We start from the raw sequence: 20,246 nt of genomic DNA, 5'->3' as shown, positions 1-20,246 counted from the left end.
ACACTAGAGTTAATTTTTAAACCCCTTAAAGGAATTGTTCTTGTGGTTGTTGTTTAGTCGCTCAGTCGTTCGATTCTTTTGTGACCTCATTGACTGTAGCCCACCAGACTCTTCTGTGTATGGGATTCTCCAGGCAAGAATACTGGAGTGGGTTGCCACTTCTCCCCCAGGGATCTTCCCGACCCAGGGACTGAACCAGGGTCTCCTACATTGGCAGGTGGGTTCTTTCCCATTGAGCCACCAGGGAAGCCCCTTAAAAATATATCCAGCTCTTAATTTTCTCACTAATAGAAGAATGAGGAGACTGTGCCAAACAAAAAAATCTTCCAGAAATCATTTCTCTTTAATTTACAATTTTCCACCTGGTACCTGGTACCTGGTACCAGATAAGAGAAAATACATTTTTTAAAACTAAATTTCTTGTCTACATGTAAACCTTCCCACAAAACTTTGCTATGGGTTAAATATGTATCCAGCCTTGTGATGAGCACTGGGGGATGAAGGCTTGGCAACCAAGAGGCAAAAGTCCTAACCACAGGAAAAGAAGATGCTCTTTTAAATTTTAACCATATAAGGCAGAGCTGACAAATGTAACTGTAAGGTTTCCTTTGCCACTGCCACATCCCAGCTGAGTTGCATAACTCAACTTCTTAATTTCACAGTCTGTGAAATGGGTCTGTGAATCAAATCTACTCCGGCATAGGCATAGGGATGAAATGCCTGGAAAGAGCCAATCTGGGCACACAGTCTTCACCTCCCCTGTGTGATGGGGAACAAGGGCAGTGGGAAATTCATAGGAAGGAAAGCTTGCCATGGCTGAGCTATGTAGGGGGGACCAGAGGAGGGGTTGAGGATTGACTTGAGAGCATGAGGTGGCCCAGGATAACATGGATCATTTTGATCCAAATTGCGGCTGCGAGCCTGTGATACTTGGGTGAGCCCAAATTCTGGTTTCCCTTGTAGCTCAGTGAGTAAAGAATCTGCCTGCAATGCAAGAGTCCCGGGTTCAATCCCTGGATTGGGAAGATCCCTTGGAGAAGGAAATGGCAACCCACTCCAAATGCCTGGAGAATCCCATGGACAGAGGAGCCTGGTGGGCTACAGTCCATGGGTTGCAAGAGTCGGATATGAATTAACCACTTAAAGCACTACCACCAAATTCTCTTTACACGGTGCTGAGTTCCTGTATATTACTTGTATTAGCTCATTTCTAGTGTTCAACAAAACCATTTCCTTTGGGTTTCCCAGATCCCAGCCCTCTTGGAGGGGCTTCTCTGCTAGAAGTGTGGGAGTTCAGATCCCAAGGGACAGTTTGAACCGTGGCCAAGATAACAACAGTGGGTTCCAGATTTCAATCTTTTTTTTTTTTTTAACTTCTGTTCCCTTTAGTTCCTTCAGATGAACCTTGCACTTTAAAGATGAGATTCCGAAATTTCCAGTCAGTCTTATCATGGGAATTAAAAAACCATTCAATTGTACCAACTCACTATACATTATGGTACACAATCATGAGGTAGGTTTGACATTCTGTTTTTCTCTTGCTAATTATATCATGTTCCTATTATGTGGGGAGTGGGGAAGAGGTGACCTTACTTGTGATAGAGCTTTTCTCTCTCTCTCCCCCTCACTCAGCCCCTCTCAGTCTCAGTGTTTTATTCAGAGCTTTAAAAGTCCAAGACAAAAGACTCCTCCATTTTTAATTACACTGAATGCCTGAACACCCCAAAGTTATTTTTGACACACTGTACTTAGAGAACCAAAGCCAATTTCTACAGTCAAAGCCTCAGATGCAAAATAATTATCGTCATTATTCACAATCACTTCCCTAGTTCAGTAAGTCTGGGCATCGAAAGTGCTGCATCGTTCTGAGGACAGAAGTCCAAAGACCTGCTGACCATATTGATGGGTTATGTTTACTCCTCTCTACTCAGGGAGGCACACGGGACATCAGAAACCCACCTGGCCCTGACGAGGACAGGCCCAGGTTCAAAGTCTGGCTCGGTCACTAACCAGCTGTGGCCCTCGGCGCAGAGCTCAGCCTCCTTGTACCGATCCTCCTGCTCAGGGGTGGCTGCAGGGAGTCATGTCTAACGGACAGTGTCCTCTTTGGCTCTCTTATTCCCACAGCCAACAATCACACTCCTATGCCTTACTTTGGTCCAGTTGCCCCTCGGAGTGTCCTTAGTCGGCTGTTCATCTCATTGCTCTTACTGCTGCTATCTGACCTGCTGAAGGACCTCTGGTGGACGTCTCTAAGTTGTTGGTGTTCAGTCGCTAGGTCATGTCTGACTCTGCCACCCCACAGATTGCCACATGCCAGGCTTTCCTGTCCTTCGCTATCTTCTGGAGTTTGCTCAAGTCCTTTGAGTCCGGGATGCTATCTAACCATCTCATCCTCTGCCGCCCTCTTCTCCTTTAGCCCTCAATCTTTGCCAGCATCAAGGTCTTTTCCAATGAGTTGGCTCCTCGCATCAGGTGACCTTAGTCCTTTCAATGAATATTCAGGGTTGGTTTCCTTTAGGATTGGGTTTCTCTTTGTTACCTACTAACACTGTAAGTTTCTCCCTGCCTTAGGCAGTCACGTGTATCATCCACCTGCCTTTCTGAAGCTCAAGAGAGCAGATGTCTGTGTTGGTCCCATATAGGCTGACTTAGGACCAGACCATGACATCCTCAATCTGAGAAAGAAGGGGTCTCAGGGACGGGCAGTCATGATTGTCCTGTAGAATTAGAGAGATCTGGGGCCTCTTCCATGAACACCCAACATTTGCTAATTCATTCACCCAGCAAATATTTACTGAGCACCTACCACATGCCAGGGATAACGCTCGGAACACAGATCCCTGTTTTCTTGGGGCAGACATTCCAAAAGTAGGCAGAGGTCTCAGTCAGCAAAGATATAACAAGCCAGGTGGGGGCAAGTGGTATGAAGAAAGATAAAGACAGGAAAGAGGGATCAAGAGAGAGGGGTAAGGTGTTCCATTTGAAATAGGGGGGTGAGAGCCGGTGACAACACGGAGATACTTCCCTTTGCTGTCCTCCTGAAACTGTCACAGCATTGTTAATCAGCTGTGCTCCCATACAAAATAAAATGTTTAAAATTTCAAAATTAAAGGAAAGAAAACCCACAAGGGACCTTTGAGCAGAGCCACACAGGAACATGCAATCGGGGCTTCGGGTTAATGGACCCTCATCACATACAGGCTAACACTTTTTTTTGACCATCTCTTTGCCTTTCAAAGTAAACCAGAAGATATGAAGGTCGTCAAGGACTGTATAAACATCACAAGATCGTTTTGTGACCTCACAGACGTGTGGGTAAACACGACGGACATGTACATCCCCCAGGTGGTTGGATTCAGAGAGAAGGCACAGCTGGTCACTTGTACAGGCTCCTTCTTCCTGGTGTCAGACAGTGAGTTTGTCTTGTTTATTATCTTCATCATCATCGCCAAGTTCATCGTCACTTGCCTTGCCAGAAAGCAAGAAGTTCTGTAAAGGTGTTTTAGACGCAGGGCTGGGTTCACCTCCCAGCCCTGCTACCTCCTATCTCTGTCACCCTGGAGTGGTTACTTGGCTTCTCTGAGCCTCCGTTTTCTTCTCCAAAAAAGTGGAATGATAACCTGTTCTTTGACAATAAGGGCTCTCTGTGCCTGTATAAGGCCACCACTCAGGCAGGAGCGGCTGCTATGTTTTTTTGAAGCTATTATTCATTAAAGTATAGTTGATTTAGAATGCTGTGTTTACTTCTGATATACAGTAGCTGCTACTTTTTGCTTTGTTTCTCAGCCTGACAGGAAGTGTGGAACGGGGTTCAGAAAGGCCTGTGTCTGAGCTGTCGTAACTTTGGGGGTCTGTGTTTTCCTTAATACTGCAGCCCCTCCCCCAGATCCGATCCCAGTAGCGCTGGCATGTGTGAGCACCCAGGTGTGTGTGCACACGGGGCCCAGACAGAGAAGCCTGGATGCCAGGAGTAGGCGTGCCCGCTCTTCCTTTCCCTACCATGGGAGGCGGCTCCTTCTGGCCTTTGTGTTAACAGCTCCAGAGCAGCTGGCAGTGGCTTTCTGCCAGACTCCATCACATCTCTGGTATCCTGATCTTGCAAAGGGCTTTGCAGGCAGCTCAGTGGTAAAGCATCTGCCTGCCAAGCAGGAGACATGGGTTTGATCCCTGGCTTAGGAAGATCCCCTGGGGAAGGAAATGGCAGCCCACTCCCATATTCTTGCCTGGAGAATCCCATGGGCAGAGGAGCCTGGTGGGCTACAATCCATGGGGTTCCAAAGAGTCAGACGTGCCTGAGTGACTCAGCAGCAAAAGGAGCCATGTTAAAGGCTGTGTGGGTGTGCACACACACTCATCTGTGCTTCCAAAGTGATGATAGCTGAATCCCATGGAGCAAACTTGGATACTTAGAGATTCTCGGAATTGTGGGATTGCGTGTTTGTGTACGTGTCCTCGTAGAAAAGAAAGAAAAGCCCAACTTATAGAACATGGTACTCAGACTACTCAGACCATTGAAGAATGTATATTAACAGAGTTATGAGATATCTTTTTTCAAGACTCAAATGGTAAATATAAAAAGTAGGTAAATACCCAGACTTAGAAGAAATGCAGAGAATATACCTTGACACAGTCTTTCCGAAGGTATTTGGCAGTATGTGTTGAAAACCTTAACCTGGGCCTGCTCTAATCCCAAATTCCTCCAAGAATTTGTCCTAAAGAAATGATTACAGCCAAATGCAAAGACTGAGCTCTGTTAATACTCACTGATATGCAGATTCCATTCAGAAAAATTAGAGCCAATCTAACTGTTTAAAAGAGTGAATCAATCTTTTGAAGACTGGGAAAAAAACTTCGCCCTTTTTGGGCCATATATGGTCTCTGTCACATAGCCTTAATTTGTTCACAACCCTTCCAAAAATAAAAACCATTCTCAACTTTCAGGCTGTGCAAAATTTAACCCACAGGCCCTAGTTTGCCAGCTCATAGGCAAACATGCATTTAATATGTTTATGAAATAAGAGAAAATATACACCATGTAAAACAGTATGATTTAATTTTAGTTTCGGTACATGTGTACACTAGTTCAGTTTTATATGTGTGTATGCATTTATCCACATACTGCATATGCAAAAGAGGATTAACCGCATTCAAAGACAATTGCCTGTCTGTATTTTCTGATACTTCTGCAATGGTTATGTATTGTTATTATATTATTATTAGATGAGAAGTCATTTTCACTCTTAAGTTTCGAATACAACCTGAAAATTGTGAAATACTTTCACCCCAAAATCTGTCCTCCATTTCTTGTGGTAATAGTAAACAAATCACTTCACTTTTATTGTTCTCAGTTTTTCACCAATTAAAATATGCATATATATAACCCATGCCTCGAGGGCCACAGGTAATCAAAAAGAGCTGTAAAGAGGTATGGTTGTATCAGGACAGTGGTTATCATTACGGTTATGCTATTTATTGATTAACCTTGGGGTTTATTTCATTTTCTAAACAGAGCCTTTGGACCCACCAGAGTTTGAGATTGTTGGTTTTACAAACCACATCAGTGTGAATATGAAATTTCAATTCGACAGTCCCTGGATACAAAGTGAAGAATTACAGTTTTACTTAGCATTTATTGAAGAGCATGCAGGGAACAGTGTTAAGAGGGTAAGTGGTCAAAACAGTTCTGACTTGGCAATGAATACATTGCTAAAAGACACCTGTGATGATTTGGACAATTAAAACCGAAGGGTCTGGGCTTCATTGCTATTTGAGTTCAGGAAAGACGTCTCCAGGGTTTTCTATAAAGGGGAGTAGGGAGATGCTATGATAGCTGGAAGGGGAAGTTGGGGTCTATGGAGGGACTTTTTAGATGGAAGAAATGACAGCAAGTCCCTATGCGTAGGGAATGTTCCAGGTGGTAAGTGGAGTGGGGGAGGGGAGTGATGTTCTGGAGATGAGTGGGCAGACTCTCATGACCTTGGGCAGGGGTTGACCTTGGCTCTGAGCAGGAACTACCGATCTGAGTCATAGTGAGGGGGGCAGAGTCCATGGCTACCAAGGGGGAAGGAGCTTCCTGTAAAACAGGAAGCAAGCGTTGCAGACTGCAGATCACATGATAACCACAAAGATCATGCCATGTGTGGGGCCCAGAGTTCTGGTGCCCAGCTATGCTTTGGTGGTTTCCCTTCCAGGCCAGAGCACTCCCACCAGGGCACTTCTGCTCCGTCCCACCATGCATGACCTTTTAGTTTATTGGGGGGTGGGGTGAGAAAAAAAAATTCCTCTTCCTTCCAAATAGAAACTTGCAGAAAAATATTATAGAATGCTGTATTTGAGCTGGTGGAAAGCTCCATTTATCAAACCATTGGTAAGAATGTACTTTAAAAACTATAAACCATTCTACAAAAGTTATTTTTCATGAAAGAACCTCTTCAGATCATCTCTTTAATTCCAAAATGGAACAGAAGTAGCCAGAGAAGAAGAGGCAAGGTGTTTTTAGGGAAAGGACAGGGAAATTAGACCTCAGCTTCAGTTCTGCCACAGATAAGCTGTGTGGCCTTAAGGAGGTTACTAAACCACTCTGAGCGACAGTTTCCTCATCTGGAGAACGGGAATAATGCCTACTTTGCAGACTCTTTTGATAATCAGATGAATTAATATATATGAAAGCAGTTTCTGAAGTGTAGATTCATATCATTAATGAAGTAGGATAATCTTATTTTCTGATTTTTGCAAGGTGATCTTGAGTAACATCACCTTACAAAAATGACATCCTGGAGACCTTTATTCCTCATTGGGTCTTTTTCTCCTCATTTGTCAAAGGAAGTTGCTAGACTAGATTTCATGGTTAAAGATGTGTGTGTTTATACACGTGCATGTAATTTTGAATAAATCATTTCCGTGAGTAACTTATAAATAACTTTTTCTTGCCAAGCCTATGATATTTCTATCTGTGTTTTTAAGATTTGAAGACCAATTCTCAAAGACTCTCTTAGGGCTTGCCTCTAAACGAAATTCTCACTTAATGTCTTACTGACGTTTTTTTCTTTTTTGCACATTTTTACAGCATCAACCCCAAATAACTGGAAACATCACGGAAAATTTCAATTATGTCATCGACAAGTTAATTCCAAACACAAACTACTGTATATCCGTTTATTTTGAGCCTAAAGATCCAAGAAAAATAAACAGATCTCCCTTAAAATGTACCCTCTTTCGACCCAGACGAGAATCAGGTATGACAGTTTTTGAAAATTCATGGTTTGCTTTTCCTCTGGGGGAAAACCTATTTAAAGAAAAGAATCTGAAAATTGCGAAGCACTAAAGATATTTCATCCGACAAGGCACATCACAGAGATGTCTTCTGTTGGTCAGACTCTACCATGTGGTAGAGCTGCTTTTATGTTGCCATCCCATGGGGACAGTCAGGTAACTTCCACTTCAGGAGGCTAAAGTGGAAATGATTTATTTCTGGGGCAGCATCGGGTTCAGTTCTGTGTGGCCTTGGTTTGGCCGTTATTCAGGTCAAGTGGTGGAGGAGGCTTGGTTCCTGAAGCAACCGCCTGCAGAGGTGCCAAAGGGGAGGACGACAGTCACAGTGAGGTCCATAGACGTGGCCTGACTCTCCAGAAGGTCGGCTCTAACTCATGGATGAAAATGGAACTTGCCAGTGTGGATGAGCTGGTCACGGACGAAGGCTGAAAGCCCTTCTGTGGCCAAGGCGTCAAAACAGCATACAACCTCCTCCCCGAACCTTCCTTTGAATGGAGGAATTTGCAGGAAGGACAGTCAGCCTTAGGAACATCCACTGCTCATTATTCTCAGGAAGCCAACTGTTTTGCCCACAGTGAAAATCTATGAAAATCTCCCCCAAAGAAGCCCTTGTGAATTTCCCAACCCCAGTGAGAGTTTAGTGCTCTGATTTACCAGAGTCAAAATAAGATGAGACTTAGAAGGGAGTGACTAAGTGTGATGGCTTCTTTGCGGATGAAGTGAGCTCCACTGATGAGCAGCTGGCATGTCAAGGTGCCTGGTGTTTGCTATAACTCCAGGCAATGTCAGTTTATTCACCAGTGTTACTCAGAATCAAAGGATACACAGATCAATTTTAAAGGAAAAACTATGTCACAGCTTTAACTTAAATCATGCTTATAATGTCAGTTACATGTGGGCAAAACTTTGCCCATATTTAACTCAACATTAAAAAAACTAAGATCGTGGCATCCAGTCCCATCACTTTATGGTAAATAGATGGGGAAACAGTGACAGACTTTACTTTTTTGGGCTCCAAAATCACTGTGGATGGTGACTGCAGCCATAAAATTAAAAGATGCTTGCTCTTTGAAAGAAAAGCTATGACCAACCTAGCAGCTGACAGAGGTCCGTATAGTCAAAGCTGTGGTTTCTCCAGTAGTCATGTACAGATATGACAGTTGGACCATTAAGAAGACTGAATGCTGAAGAATTGATGCTTTCAAATTATGGTGCTGGAGAAGACTCTTGAGAGTCCCTTGGACAGCAAGGGGGTCAAACCAGTCAATCCTAAAGGAAATCAATCCTGAATATTCATTGGAAGGACTGGTGCTGAAACGGAAGCTCCGATCCTTTGGCCACCTGATTTGAAGAGCCAACTCATTGGAAAAGACCTTGATGCTGGCAAAGATTGAGAGAAAGAGAAGGGGACAATAGAGGATGAGATGGTTGGATGGCATCCAACTATTGGACATGAGTTTGAGCAGACTCTGGGAGACAGTGAGTGAAGGACAGGGAAGTCTGGTGTGCCATAGTTCATGAGGTCACAAAGAGTTGGACGTGACTTAGCAACTGAACAAACCTAAAACTGCATATAGTCTCTTCATGCCTATGGCTCTTATAAAAATGTAAACCCAAAATGAATGAACATAATTTGCGTCCTAACACCAATTCCTGGTATATTATAAAAGATTGTAACTCAGGAACAGGCAGAAGGAAGAGATACACAGGGCAAAACAATAGGCTTCCTGAGAAAATAATGAGCAGTGGATGTTCATATCCATTGACATTTGGAAAGTTCCCCTGGCAACGAGCCCTGTGATGTAGAGGGTTGAAACTATCAGCCCCACCCCTTGACTTCTGCGGAGGGGAGAAGGGCTAGAGGTTGAAGTGACCATCAGTGGCCACGAATTTAATTGGTCATGTCTATATAACGAGTCCTTCTTAAAAAACGTAAATGATGGGGTGGAGAACTTTAAGTTGGTGAACATTATGAGATGCTGGGAGGATGGCGTGCCCAGAGATGGCACAGAAGTCCAAGCTCCATGCCCCATACCTGGCCCTGTGTATTTCTTCCTTCTGCCTGTTCCTGAGTTATAATCTTTTATAATATACCAGGAATCTAGGGAATAAACTGTTTTCATGAGTTCTGTGAGCCATTCTAGCAAATCATCAAAGCTGACAGATAGCCCTGTGGGTTCTGCACTAACTCCTGGTACTATCAGAAACGAGTCAAATCTCTGGACACCTAGTTGATGCTGAGAATTGGTGTTAGGACACAAATTATGTTTATTCATTTTGGGTTTCACATAAACCAAGTGAGGTTCAGAGGGGCTTGTTCTGAATAACAAAAAAAGCTCCTTTCACTTTCTTTGCTCTTATTATTTAGGAATTTCTAAGGGTTTCAGAATTGAGGACAAAGACCAAATATGTACTTCTTATTATAAATCAGAGTGTCACTGCAATAAAAACTCAGATTAGAAATAGGGCATGATGGACGGTGGTTGGCTGAAACTCAGTCTGCCCTTAGGTGAACCTGCTGCTGCTGCTGCTAAGTTGCTTCAGTCGTGTCTGACCCTGTGTGACCCCATAGACGGCAGCCCACCAGGCTCTGCCATCCCTGGGATTCTCCAGGCAAGAACACTGGAGTGGGTTGCCATTTCCTTCTCCAATGCATGAATGTGAAAAATGAAAGTGAAGTCGCTCAGTCGTGCCTGACTCTTAGCGACCCCATGGACTGCAGCCCACCAGGCTCCTCCATCCATGGGATTTTCCAGGCAAGAGGACTGGAGTGGGGTGCCATTGCTTGACCAAAGGCACTGGAAGGTGATGTCCTTGCTCTGTGGTGACTCAGTGTCTCCCCTGACTCTTCCCTGTTTCACCTGCTAAGAATGGTCATATGGCAACATGCTGGCCCATCACTTCATGCTTCCGTGGTGCGAACACATCACTTTGTATACTTCAGCGTCTGTTCTTTTATCATTACATGAGACAGTTTAGGTACAGGTATGCCTCGCTATCCAAATATTTCATGCCACAATTCTTGTCTGAAACTTCAGGAACCAAGTAGGTTCAGATCATGTGACCCCTCTCACTGTGTAAACTGGCCATGTGAGCCACCCTCAACCAGCTAAACCCAGGGACCAGGTAGGTTTGGATGGTGGGGGATTCTTGAAGGATGACCTAGAACCAGAGTTAAGTTACTGGGATATCAGTGGTGAAACACTGGTATCTTAAAGCAGTATTGATAAAGGCGGATTTATTCCAGAGAAATGGAGAAATGCCTCCCTTTTGTCAAATCTTAAACTAATCGGCTGACTTTTTTTCAGTAAGTTCCCCAGGGAAAGGTGTCCTCATCCATTTGACAAATGTTTACTGGGGCCCACTATGGGCCAGATACTCTTCTAGATACTGGGGATACAGCAGTGAATAAAACAGATTAAAAATTCCTTAGTTTATAGAGCTTACATTGGGAGACAAAAGAACAAGATTCAAAAAAATAAAATATGTATTGTGTTAAGGGATGGCTAAGTATAATACTATAATACTCTGGAGAAAAATTAAGCAGAAAGGGCAGGGGAGAGGTAATGTCTGGTAAAGGATGGTCAGTTCAGTCAGTCAGTTCAGTCACTCAGTCGTGTCCGACTCTTTGCGACCCCATGAATCGCAGCACGCCAGGCCTCCCTGTCCATCACCAACTCCCAGAGTTCACACAAACCCATGTCCATCAAGTCGGTGATGTCGTCCCCTTCTCCTCCTGCCCCCAATCCCTCCCAGCATCAGGGTCTTTTCTAATGAGTCAACTCTTTGCATCAGGTGGCCAAAGTATTGGAGTTTCAGCTTTAGCATCAGTCCTTCCAGTGAACACCCAGGATTCATCTCCTTTAGGATGGACTGCTTGGATCTCCTTGCAGTCCAAGGGACTCTCAAGAGTCTTCTCCAACACCACAGTTCAAAAGCATCAATTCTCCGGCACTCAGCTTTCTTCACAGTCCAACTCTCATATCCATACATGACCAGTGGAAAAACCATAGCCTTATTAAGTTAAATAAGCAGGGTGACAATATACAGCCTTGACATACTCTTTTTCCTATTGGGAACCAGTCCTAACTGGTTCTAACCAGTTAGGTTAGCCCATGTCCAGTTCTAACTGCTGCTTCTTGACCTGCATATAGGTTTCTCAAGAGGCAGGTCAGGTGGTCTGGTATCCCCATCTCTTTGAGAATTTTCTACAGTTTATTGTGATCCACACAGTCAAAGGCTTTGGCATAGTCAATAAAGCAGAAATAGATGTTTTTCTGGAACTCTCTTGCTTTTTTGATGATCCATCAAATGTTGGCAATTTGATCTCTGGTTCCTCTGCCTTTTCTAAAACCACCTTGAACATCTGGTAGGTCTCTTTAACTTGAATATATATATATATAAAATTTGACTGCATTGAGTCCTTGTTGCAGTGCATGACTGCCCCATGGCATGTGGAATCTTCCCAGACCAGGGACTGACTCTACATCCCCTGCATGGCAAGGCAGATTCTTTACCACTGGACCACCAGGGAAGTCCCAGGTCTCTATTAAATAGGGTGGTGTCATGTTTAGATTCCCTGGAAGCAGAGCCAAAATAGAAATTCTAATTCAAGGGACTCAGAGGGGTGGGACCCATGGGTCCAGATCCCATGACATCATATTGCTCCTCCAAAGAAACCACGTAGGCTCACAGAATCCTCTTCAGGAATGTAAGCTCCATACGTGTAAGGATTTTGTATTATAAAGGTGTGCCTTTATGACTAGATCTGATTCTATAACTGCCATTGACATGACACATTTTCATTCATTCATTTTTTTTAATTTTTATTGGAATATAGTTGATTTGTAATATTACTCTAGTTTCAAGTATACAGCAAAGTGAATTGATTATACATATGTATATATACACTCTTTTTCAGATTCTTTCCCCATATAGGTCACTACAGAGTATTGAGAAGAGTTCCCTGTGCATTATAGTAGGTCTTTATTAGTTAGTTACTTTATATATAGTAATGTGTATATGTTGATCCCAGTTTATCCCTCTCCCACTTCCCCCTTGGTAACCATAAGTTTGTTTTTTACATCTGTGAATCTATTCTGTTCTATGAATAAGTTTTATTTGCACTATTTTTTTAGATTCCACATATAAGCGATATCATATATTTGTCTTTTTCTATATGACTTACTTCACTCAGTATGACAATCTCTAGATCCATCTGTGTTGCTACAAATGACATTATTTCATCCTTTTTTATGGCTGCGTAATATTCCATTGTATATATGTACCACAGTCTTCCTTATCCATTCCTCGGTGGATGGACATTTAGGTTGCCACCATGTCCCGGTGATTGTAAATAGTGCTGAAGTGAACATTGGTGCATATATCTCTGTATACATGGCCAGGAGTGGGACTGTTGGATCATATAGTAGCTCTATTTTTAGTTTTGTAAGGAACCTCCATACTGTTCTCCATAAGTTTGTCCCAGTCTGCATTCTCACCTACAGTATAGGAGTGTTCCCTTCTCTCCACACCCTCTGCAGCATTTATTATTTGTAAATTTTCTTGATGATGGCCCATTCATTCTTGATGGGAATGAAAGGGGTTCATGAGTCTTCTGCCGTCTAAGGGCTCAGATCTTCACCGAGTTTCTTTCTGTCCATTCTTTAACCTTTTAAAGACATTAGAAAGATATGAGCCATCTTTAGTTGTTTTTCTCCTGTATTGTTTTGCTTGAGGCTGTGGTAATAGGATTAATATTAATAAAAGATTTTCTGGATATTAAAGACAGCCTTAATTCTATAAGTCCTGATTTCTTCTCAGCCTAGTTGGACTTACAGGAAAAAGCTGTTTACATTCAGAAAATTGAAATTTTCGAAAAGTCATTTTGACAAGAAGCTAAAGAACTCATAACTGGACAAAACAAGATCTACCACACCCCAATTCTGGGTTCTGGCATGGCCAGAGTCCAGCTTCCACGTGACCCAATTGTCATCTTCAGACAAACTCCCTTTTTCAACTCCCTCTGGAGACCTGGCTAGTATGACTCAGAAACAGGTTTTTTTTTTGGATAATTTATATTTAAATGGTCACATGTGGCTAAACTGCCACATTACTGGACAATGCAGTCATAAAGCATAATTATCAACTGGAAGAAATTTTACTTTTAGAAGCTGAATTTTAACATTTTTTAAAAATGTATACTTGGATTACTTTCCATTCTTTGATATTTAACAGTAGTTTTTCCAACTTTTGCCCCCATAATAAACCCTTCCACCACCAGATTAATATACATTTGTTCCCAACTGTGACTGTTCACTGGATTTACTTTTAAATAAAGCCATTTAATTTTTCATCAACAGAGTCATCAGAATCTGCTACAATAGGAGGAATAATTACTCTGTTTTTAATAACTGCTGTCTTCATAAGCACTGTAATGATACTGAAACGGATTGGTTATATATGCTTAAGAAATGATTTCCCCAAAGTTTTGGTATGTATTTTTTTTTCATTTCTACCTTTATTTTTCATTTTGACTTAAGAATTTTTATTATACACTTAAATATCTTCATAAAAGAAACCCCATTTTCTCAAAACATCAAGGTGTTGTATCGCTCTGGGTTCTTTACCATTCCTATAAACCTATATATTGCATTTTCTGCTTTCTTTTCATACTTTGTCCACATATGATTTTCCATCGTCACAGTGTTCCATTGTTATTAATGTCTCCTTTTTCCTTAATCATTTCTCAGCTGTTGGGCATTTGGATTGATTTCCTTTTCATTATTTCTTTTCCTTTCATTTCTTCGGCCATTAGGAGTAACACAATGAACATTTTAATACAGGTTGTCTTTTTAGTTTGGATTACTTATATGGAATATATACACAAAGTGAATATATCTTATATGAAAATATAAAGAACTGATTTATAATGCTAGTGTCAACATCATGGTGTACACCTTTCTCCAAAGCTTTGCTTACATTGATTAATCTTTTTTTTCTACTTGTACTCATTTATCATAGTATAACGGTCCCCCAGGGGTCTCTTATGTGTGTCATTCGTAAGTGGAACCAGCCACTTTGTCTTGTGTTTTCTCTGTGTTTCATGAGGCATATTCTTCCTGCTCAGAATCTTTGGCACTCAACCAAGTCTAGGTACTGATCTTACATATTTCTAAAACCTCCTCACATGTTTTGATTCAACCACTTTGCCCATCATTTTTCATTTTCCCTATCCTGTCACTTTCCTTCTGCCTTAGAAGATATTCAGATATTTCCTTCTACATTAGAATATATTCTATGTTTGAACTCATTCACCCTCTATTTTTTAAATAGCCACAAATAAATATCTCTCTATAGGTGGTAAAAGTATAGTCCTTTTTTTTTATTGTTTCTTTAAATGTTTTTAATTGAAGTATAGTTTATTTGCAATGCTGTGTTCAAGCATTCAGAAACTGACTCAGTTTAATAAATACATATAAAAGAATTTGAAAAAGAATATATATAATTTCTTTTTCAGAGTTTTTTCCATTATAGCTTATTACAAGATATTGAATATAGTTCCCTGTGCTATACAATAAGGCCTTATTGTTTACCTACTTTTATATAGTAATGAAAAAGTAAAGTGAAAGTGTGAGTCCCTCAGTCATGTCTGACTCTTTGCAACCCCACGGACTGTAGCCCATCAGGATTCTCTAAGTTCATTTGTATCATTTTTTTTCAGATTCCACAGATAAGTGATAACATATGATATCTGTCTTTCTCTCTGACTTAATATGTCTTTCTCCACTTAATATGATAGTCTCTAGGTCCATCCAAGTCTTTGCAACTGGCATTATTTCACTCTTTGTTATGACTGCTATTCTCTTCTTTCTCTTGTTCTTGTTTGTTTAGGTTGAGTTGGGGGATGGACTGTTTGGGAGGAAGGGCGCTTGTGGAGTTTTTTATTATAATTAGTATTTGAACCTAGGTGGCATTTGGCTGTGGCTTATGAGAAGTAAATGGCTCTGTGTTGGATTTTATCCATACTGTGATCCCTGTCCTGTTTTTTTTATCTATCAGTGTAACTTAATCTTTCGTAGCTTTAACAGTGTATCTTTTAGAGTTTTTTATGTTACTGTTCAGTTGCAGGCTTACTCTCAGCCTCCACTCCAACTCTTCCGTTGGCCATGTATAGCTTTGGCTTTGAGCTCTTAGATAAATCCCCCTCCAACTGATGTTTCTCATGCAGCCTTGAGATATAAAACCCCCTAGCACTACACCCATCATGTCCTGGATAATTTTCTGCCTGAATTACCTAAACTCATTACTAACCCTTCTCCCAGGTCTCCCTGAGTTTTTCCTGTCCTTAAAATGAACCCAAATTATATGCCAATTATATTTATACCAGTTCTTCTGTTATCTCCAAGTAATGAAAGCGAGTATTGTCATCCTATGTCAGTCTGCTATTTCTCCAGGAAAAAGAGTTGCTCTGTGTTTAAGTACAAACTCTAGGAAGAGTAAAACACAACACCCTAGGTCTAGTATGTTTGTGTATGTATGTCTAAACAAGAACAGAAGTTAAAATTTTTAAATTCTTTTCTTTTCTCCTCCTCTCCCCCCACCGCCTTCCCCCTTCTCTTCTTTTCCTCCTCCTACACCTCCTCTTTTGCATTTAACAAATATGTGTTGTGTATTTACTGTATATCCACATGTGCTGGATGCTGGGGATCTAGAGGTGAATAAAACAAACAAAAAAGATGCCCTTATGGAGGTTAAAGTCTGAAACATGGGGGGTAGAGACAATGATCATTATTAAATTATATGACTGGCTAAGTAAGAAATTCAGAATTTAGAGATGAGGTATTAGGACTAATAAGTTGAGCCACATTAGCCACTTATTTATACTAATAAGTTTGTTACACATAAAGTAATCAACATAAAAACGCTGCTTTTTATACCCTAGCAACAGTCACTTAAATATGTTTTTCTATAAGTTGCTTTTCAACATCCAAGAAATTGAGTGCACAAGTCATAGCAAAAAACTGAATTTTCACAAACTCAACATACCCACATAAGTCACATCCAGATCAAGAAAGAAAACATGACCAACTGCCTCCAGAAGTCTCTCTTCCACCTCTCAGTCACTGCCCACGCCCAGGATAACCACTCTCTACACTCTAACAGCATAGATTAGTCTTACCTGGTTTTAAACTTAGAATCATACAGTTCAGTGGAATCATGCGAAATCATACAGTTTTTAAAACATCATTACAACAGTAATAAAAATATTTTTTAAAGTATTTAAGGAAGAAATCTAACAGAAGATGTCACAAGCCCATTGTGGAGAAAATTATCAAACCTTGTTGAAAGACATTAACAAAGATCTAGTCAAATGGGGAGCCCAGAGACAGACTCACATATGTGTAGGAATTGCTGTGGAGAAAGGATTGAGGTCAGTAAATGCTACCCATGTGGGGAAAAATGAAATCAGATTCCTACCTCACACCATACACAGACATCAATTTCAGGCATATTAAAGACTGTAATATGAACAGCAAAACTATTAAAAGTTTTAGAAGGGCATATAGGAGTCATACTTAAAGGTAAGGAAGATTCAGCAGAAACCATGGAGAAAGAAAATTGATATACCTTCTTAAATTAAGATGGAAATTTTCTTTCCATTAAACGTCATCATAACAAGAGTAAAACGTTAAACCACAGACTAGGAGAAAATCCATGCAGCATAAACAATCAATAAATAATTAACATCTAGGTTCTATAAGTGCTCAGTCACTCAGTCGTGTTCAACGCTTTGTGGCCCCATGGACTATAGCCTGCCAGGCTCCTCTGTCCATGGAATTTTCCTGGCAAGAATACTGGAGCAGGTTACCATTTCCTACTCCTGGGGATCTTCCCAATCCAGGGATCCAATCCGCATCCCTTCTGTCTCCTGCACTGGCAGGCAGGTTCTTTACTACTAGGGCCACCTGGGAAGCCCAAGGTTATACAAACAGCCCCTATAAATAAATAAGAAAAATGACGAAACAAGCCAATAGAACAATTCATCCTAAGGCTGTATCTGAATAGAGTCAGGGAAAAGTAGGCTTGTCACATTGGGCAGCTTGACCAAGACAATGGAAAGGAGAAGGATGCTGATGATGATTCACGGTCTGCAAAGGGAATCTCGCGACCACCCTCCTCACCATGACCCCATTGTAGCCGGTCTCCTTAGCCCACCTCACCTGTTGTATCCTGGAGGTGCTGGGTTAGAGCAACCTCCAGTCTCTCTGTTCCTTCTCAACTCTGACCCTTTAGGGGTCACCTGCATCTCTAAGGTCCTCCAGTCCAGGGATCTCTGACCCCAGCGGGATCAGCTCCCTAGAATCTCTCCTTACTCACAGTTCCCTGACACCCATAAGAATGTCAGCAATCTGGAGGTGAAATCTATCCAGTTGAAATCTACCCATCTATCAAAACTATTGATGGATAGATTCCCCTAACAAGCAAGAAGCAGCAAGGGGACAGCAGTGGGAAGGAGTGGGCCAGTCTCTACTGCAGGCAGCCTCCTAGTTTGAAACCCAGCCTCCACCACTGAGTGTTCCTTGAAACTTGGGTAAGTTTCTTAACCTCTCTGCATTGTAAAGTGGAGCAAGACTAGTAAGCCTACTTCATAGAGAAGTCGTGAGGATGAAATGAATTGTAACGTGTAGTTTACTAAAAGCAGTGAACCCTGTGTAACTGTCCGCTATTGTTATAGTTGCTGCCGTCATCTTCATGACCACCTTTCCCATCTCTGAGCAGTTAGTTAACTCCATTAAGTTTTATGATGTCAAAAAGATAGAGAACAAACACTCGGGACTGATCATTCTCCCTCTCTCTCTTTTTTTTTCTTTAAAGAATTTTTATAAACTGTCAGTCTGGGTGTTTCCCGAGCTGCCCCCGTTGGAAACAGTGGCTACCGTGGAAGTCATTCACGTCAACAGGAAGAAGAAAGTCTGGAATTATAATTATGACGATGAAAATGACACCGAAAACGAGGCAGCTCCCCACCTAAATTCAGGTGGTTACACCAAGCACGGACTAACAGGCAAGCTGTGTCCAACTTCCACCACTTCAGCCAGCTTGGAGGACTGCAGCGTGGAGGACTGCAGCGTGGAGGACTGCAGTGAGCCCAGTGCTGAGGAGCCGTATCTGCCTGAGCCCAAGGGGGACGCCGAGACCCCCATGGCACCAGGGCCCGGCCCCTGGCAGTCGGAAGGCACAAGTGGGGGCTACCAGACGAGAGGGACTCTGTGGCAGGACCCCACTTCCGAGGAGGACAGTGACTCCACGGAGGGGTCTGAGGGCAGAATCGTCTTCAACGTGAATTTGAACTCTGTGTGTGTGAGAGCCCTTGAGGACGACAAGGACTCAGAAGTCACTCTAATGTCCCCATCTTGTCCAGAAGAGACAGTCGAGCTGGAGGACCTCAACGAGACAGAATCAAGCGTTTTGGTGGCCAGTGAAGAAGGGACACAGCTGCCCTTCACCAACCGCTCTACGGAGTGCCCGAGGCCCCAAGATGCTCCTTCTGATAAAAGTGACACTTCCGAGTCAGATGTTGACATGGAGGATGGGTATATAGTAAGACAAGTGAATCTAAAAAAATTTAATTAACTTGGACACACGCTGCTTCCGGACATCACCCCCCACCCCCAGCACCTGCACTTGCTCCTTTGGGGCCTCCGAGTGTTCTCCCTGGGGAGGAGTAGGAGACTGGTGACATCATCTATGCAAATGCTCACTCTGGGGGGAGGGGAGGTGGGAAACAGAGCATTCTGCTATTATTCAGTGCACTGTTTACCTGTTCAAGGCAATTTGCCTTGATGGGGAAAATGTCCTGCCTGTTCCCTTTCCTGGCATGGATGTCTAAGGATTCTGCATCATGTTTTCCAGACTAAAGAACAAAGTTCCCTGTGGTTTTCAGGCGATGTTCCAGGGCCCTGTAAGATTTCTGGGAAATTATTAAATCGGGTCAGTGTGGAGTAGGGAGAGAAAAGGAAGACATTCAGCAGAGTTCATAGCAGGAGCAGTCAGCAGTGTTTTTTTTTTTTCCCCCACAGGCTTGAGGAAAGACCAGAAAAGCCACAGAAAAAGAGAAGGGAGGGTGGGCAGCTAGAAAGCAAGGACACGCACGAGGAAACAGAAGCACATGCTCTGGGTTGGGATTGGAAAAAAGGAAGCCCCAACCAAGTCTGGGGCACCCCTAGATAATATTGTGTCGCCTATACTCTTGAGAATCCAACTCTCAGCCCCTGGTCCAGCCCTCCTCAATCTGAGTGAGGAAGACAGACACACACACACATAATAACTCCGGTGCCAGACAGGTGACTAATAGAGAAACATTTGCATGAGGGAGAGGGACAAGGTCTGTGTCATATTTTAAGATATAATTTTGTACAGTGGTTGGTAAAAAATAAAACATACTTTTTAATATAAACTTGGAAATGTTTCCACATTTGTTTCTTATTAGACAGGAGATATATGCAGCAGATGTGTAGTTCTGCTGGCATCTCTGGGTTACACAAAACTCCCTCTAACTACTTCGTGGCCTGTGGGAGCCAAAGGGACCTTCTGCCTTCCTGAGCTTGTGTTCCTGTGGAATGTTCTAGCGACAGAAGTCAGCCAGTGTCTTACATCACCTAGTACTTACCCTGCTCTGGGTTTTCCAACCTCATCACTGCTACTAATGCATTGAAAAGGAGGAAATTAAGCCTTTGTCAGCAGTCTTGTGAGAAATGATTCTGGTCACATTAATGACTTGGTTCTCTGTTGCCGCTTATCCCTGGGGGGAGAGGGGAGTTACGGTAAAGAAGATCCTCTCAAGCTAGATTTGCTAATGGAGTGCTTTAAAATCAGTTTATTTGCGGGGGAGAGGCGATCATAGAGACCGCAACTGTTCACTGGAGAAAATTTGGGGAATACGGTACAGTGTTAAGAAAAACCTGACT

At 42.3% G+C, this 20,246-nt stretch overlaps 1 protein-coding gene across 3 annotated transcripts in view; it reads left to right on the top strand.

Annotated features, from left to right (window-relative positions):
• The window catches only part of IFNAR2 (interferon alpha and beta receptor subunit 2), a 34,360-nt gene extending 14,625 nt beyond the window's left edge, over positions 1 to 19,735 (top strand). Inside the window, exons 4-9 of one of the 3 annotated variants that reach the window (XM_006048245.4) lie at positions 1,390 to 1,513; positions 3,243 to 3,415; positions 5,513 to 5,667; positions 7,070 to 7,238; positions 13,638 to 13,768; positions 18,154 to 19,735. In XM_006048245.4, coding sequence (XP_006048307.3) covers positions 1,390 to 1,513; positions 3,243 to 3,415; positions 5,513 to 5,667; positions 7,070 to 7,238; positions 13,638 to 13,768; positions 18,154 to 18,912 — 1,511 coding nt within the window. In that variant the 3' untranslated portion in view covers positions 18,913 to 19,735. The remainder of the gene's footprint in view (positions 1 to 1,389; positions 1,514 to 3,242; positions 3,416 to 5,512; positions 5,668 to 7,069; positions 7,239 to 13,637; positions 13,769 to 18,153) is intronic. The other 2 variants (XM_044939518.2, XM_025281506.3) reach the window with 2 other exon arrangements.
• The last annotated feature ends 511 nt before the right edge of the window (positions 19,736 to 20,246 follow it).

This window comes from Bubalus bubalis, chromosome 1 (genome assembly GCF_019923935.1).
Source record: "Bubalus bubalis isolate 160015118507 breed Murrah chromosome 1, NDDB_SH_1, whole genome shotgun sequence".
In the NCBI taxonomy this organism is placed as follows: Eukaryota; Metazoa; Chordata; class Mammalia; order Artiodactyla; family Bovidae; genus Bubalus; species Bubalus bubalis.
Note: the sequence above shows the minus strand (reverse complement) of the source record. Positions and strands in the feature narration are given on the sequence as shown.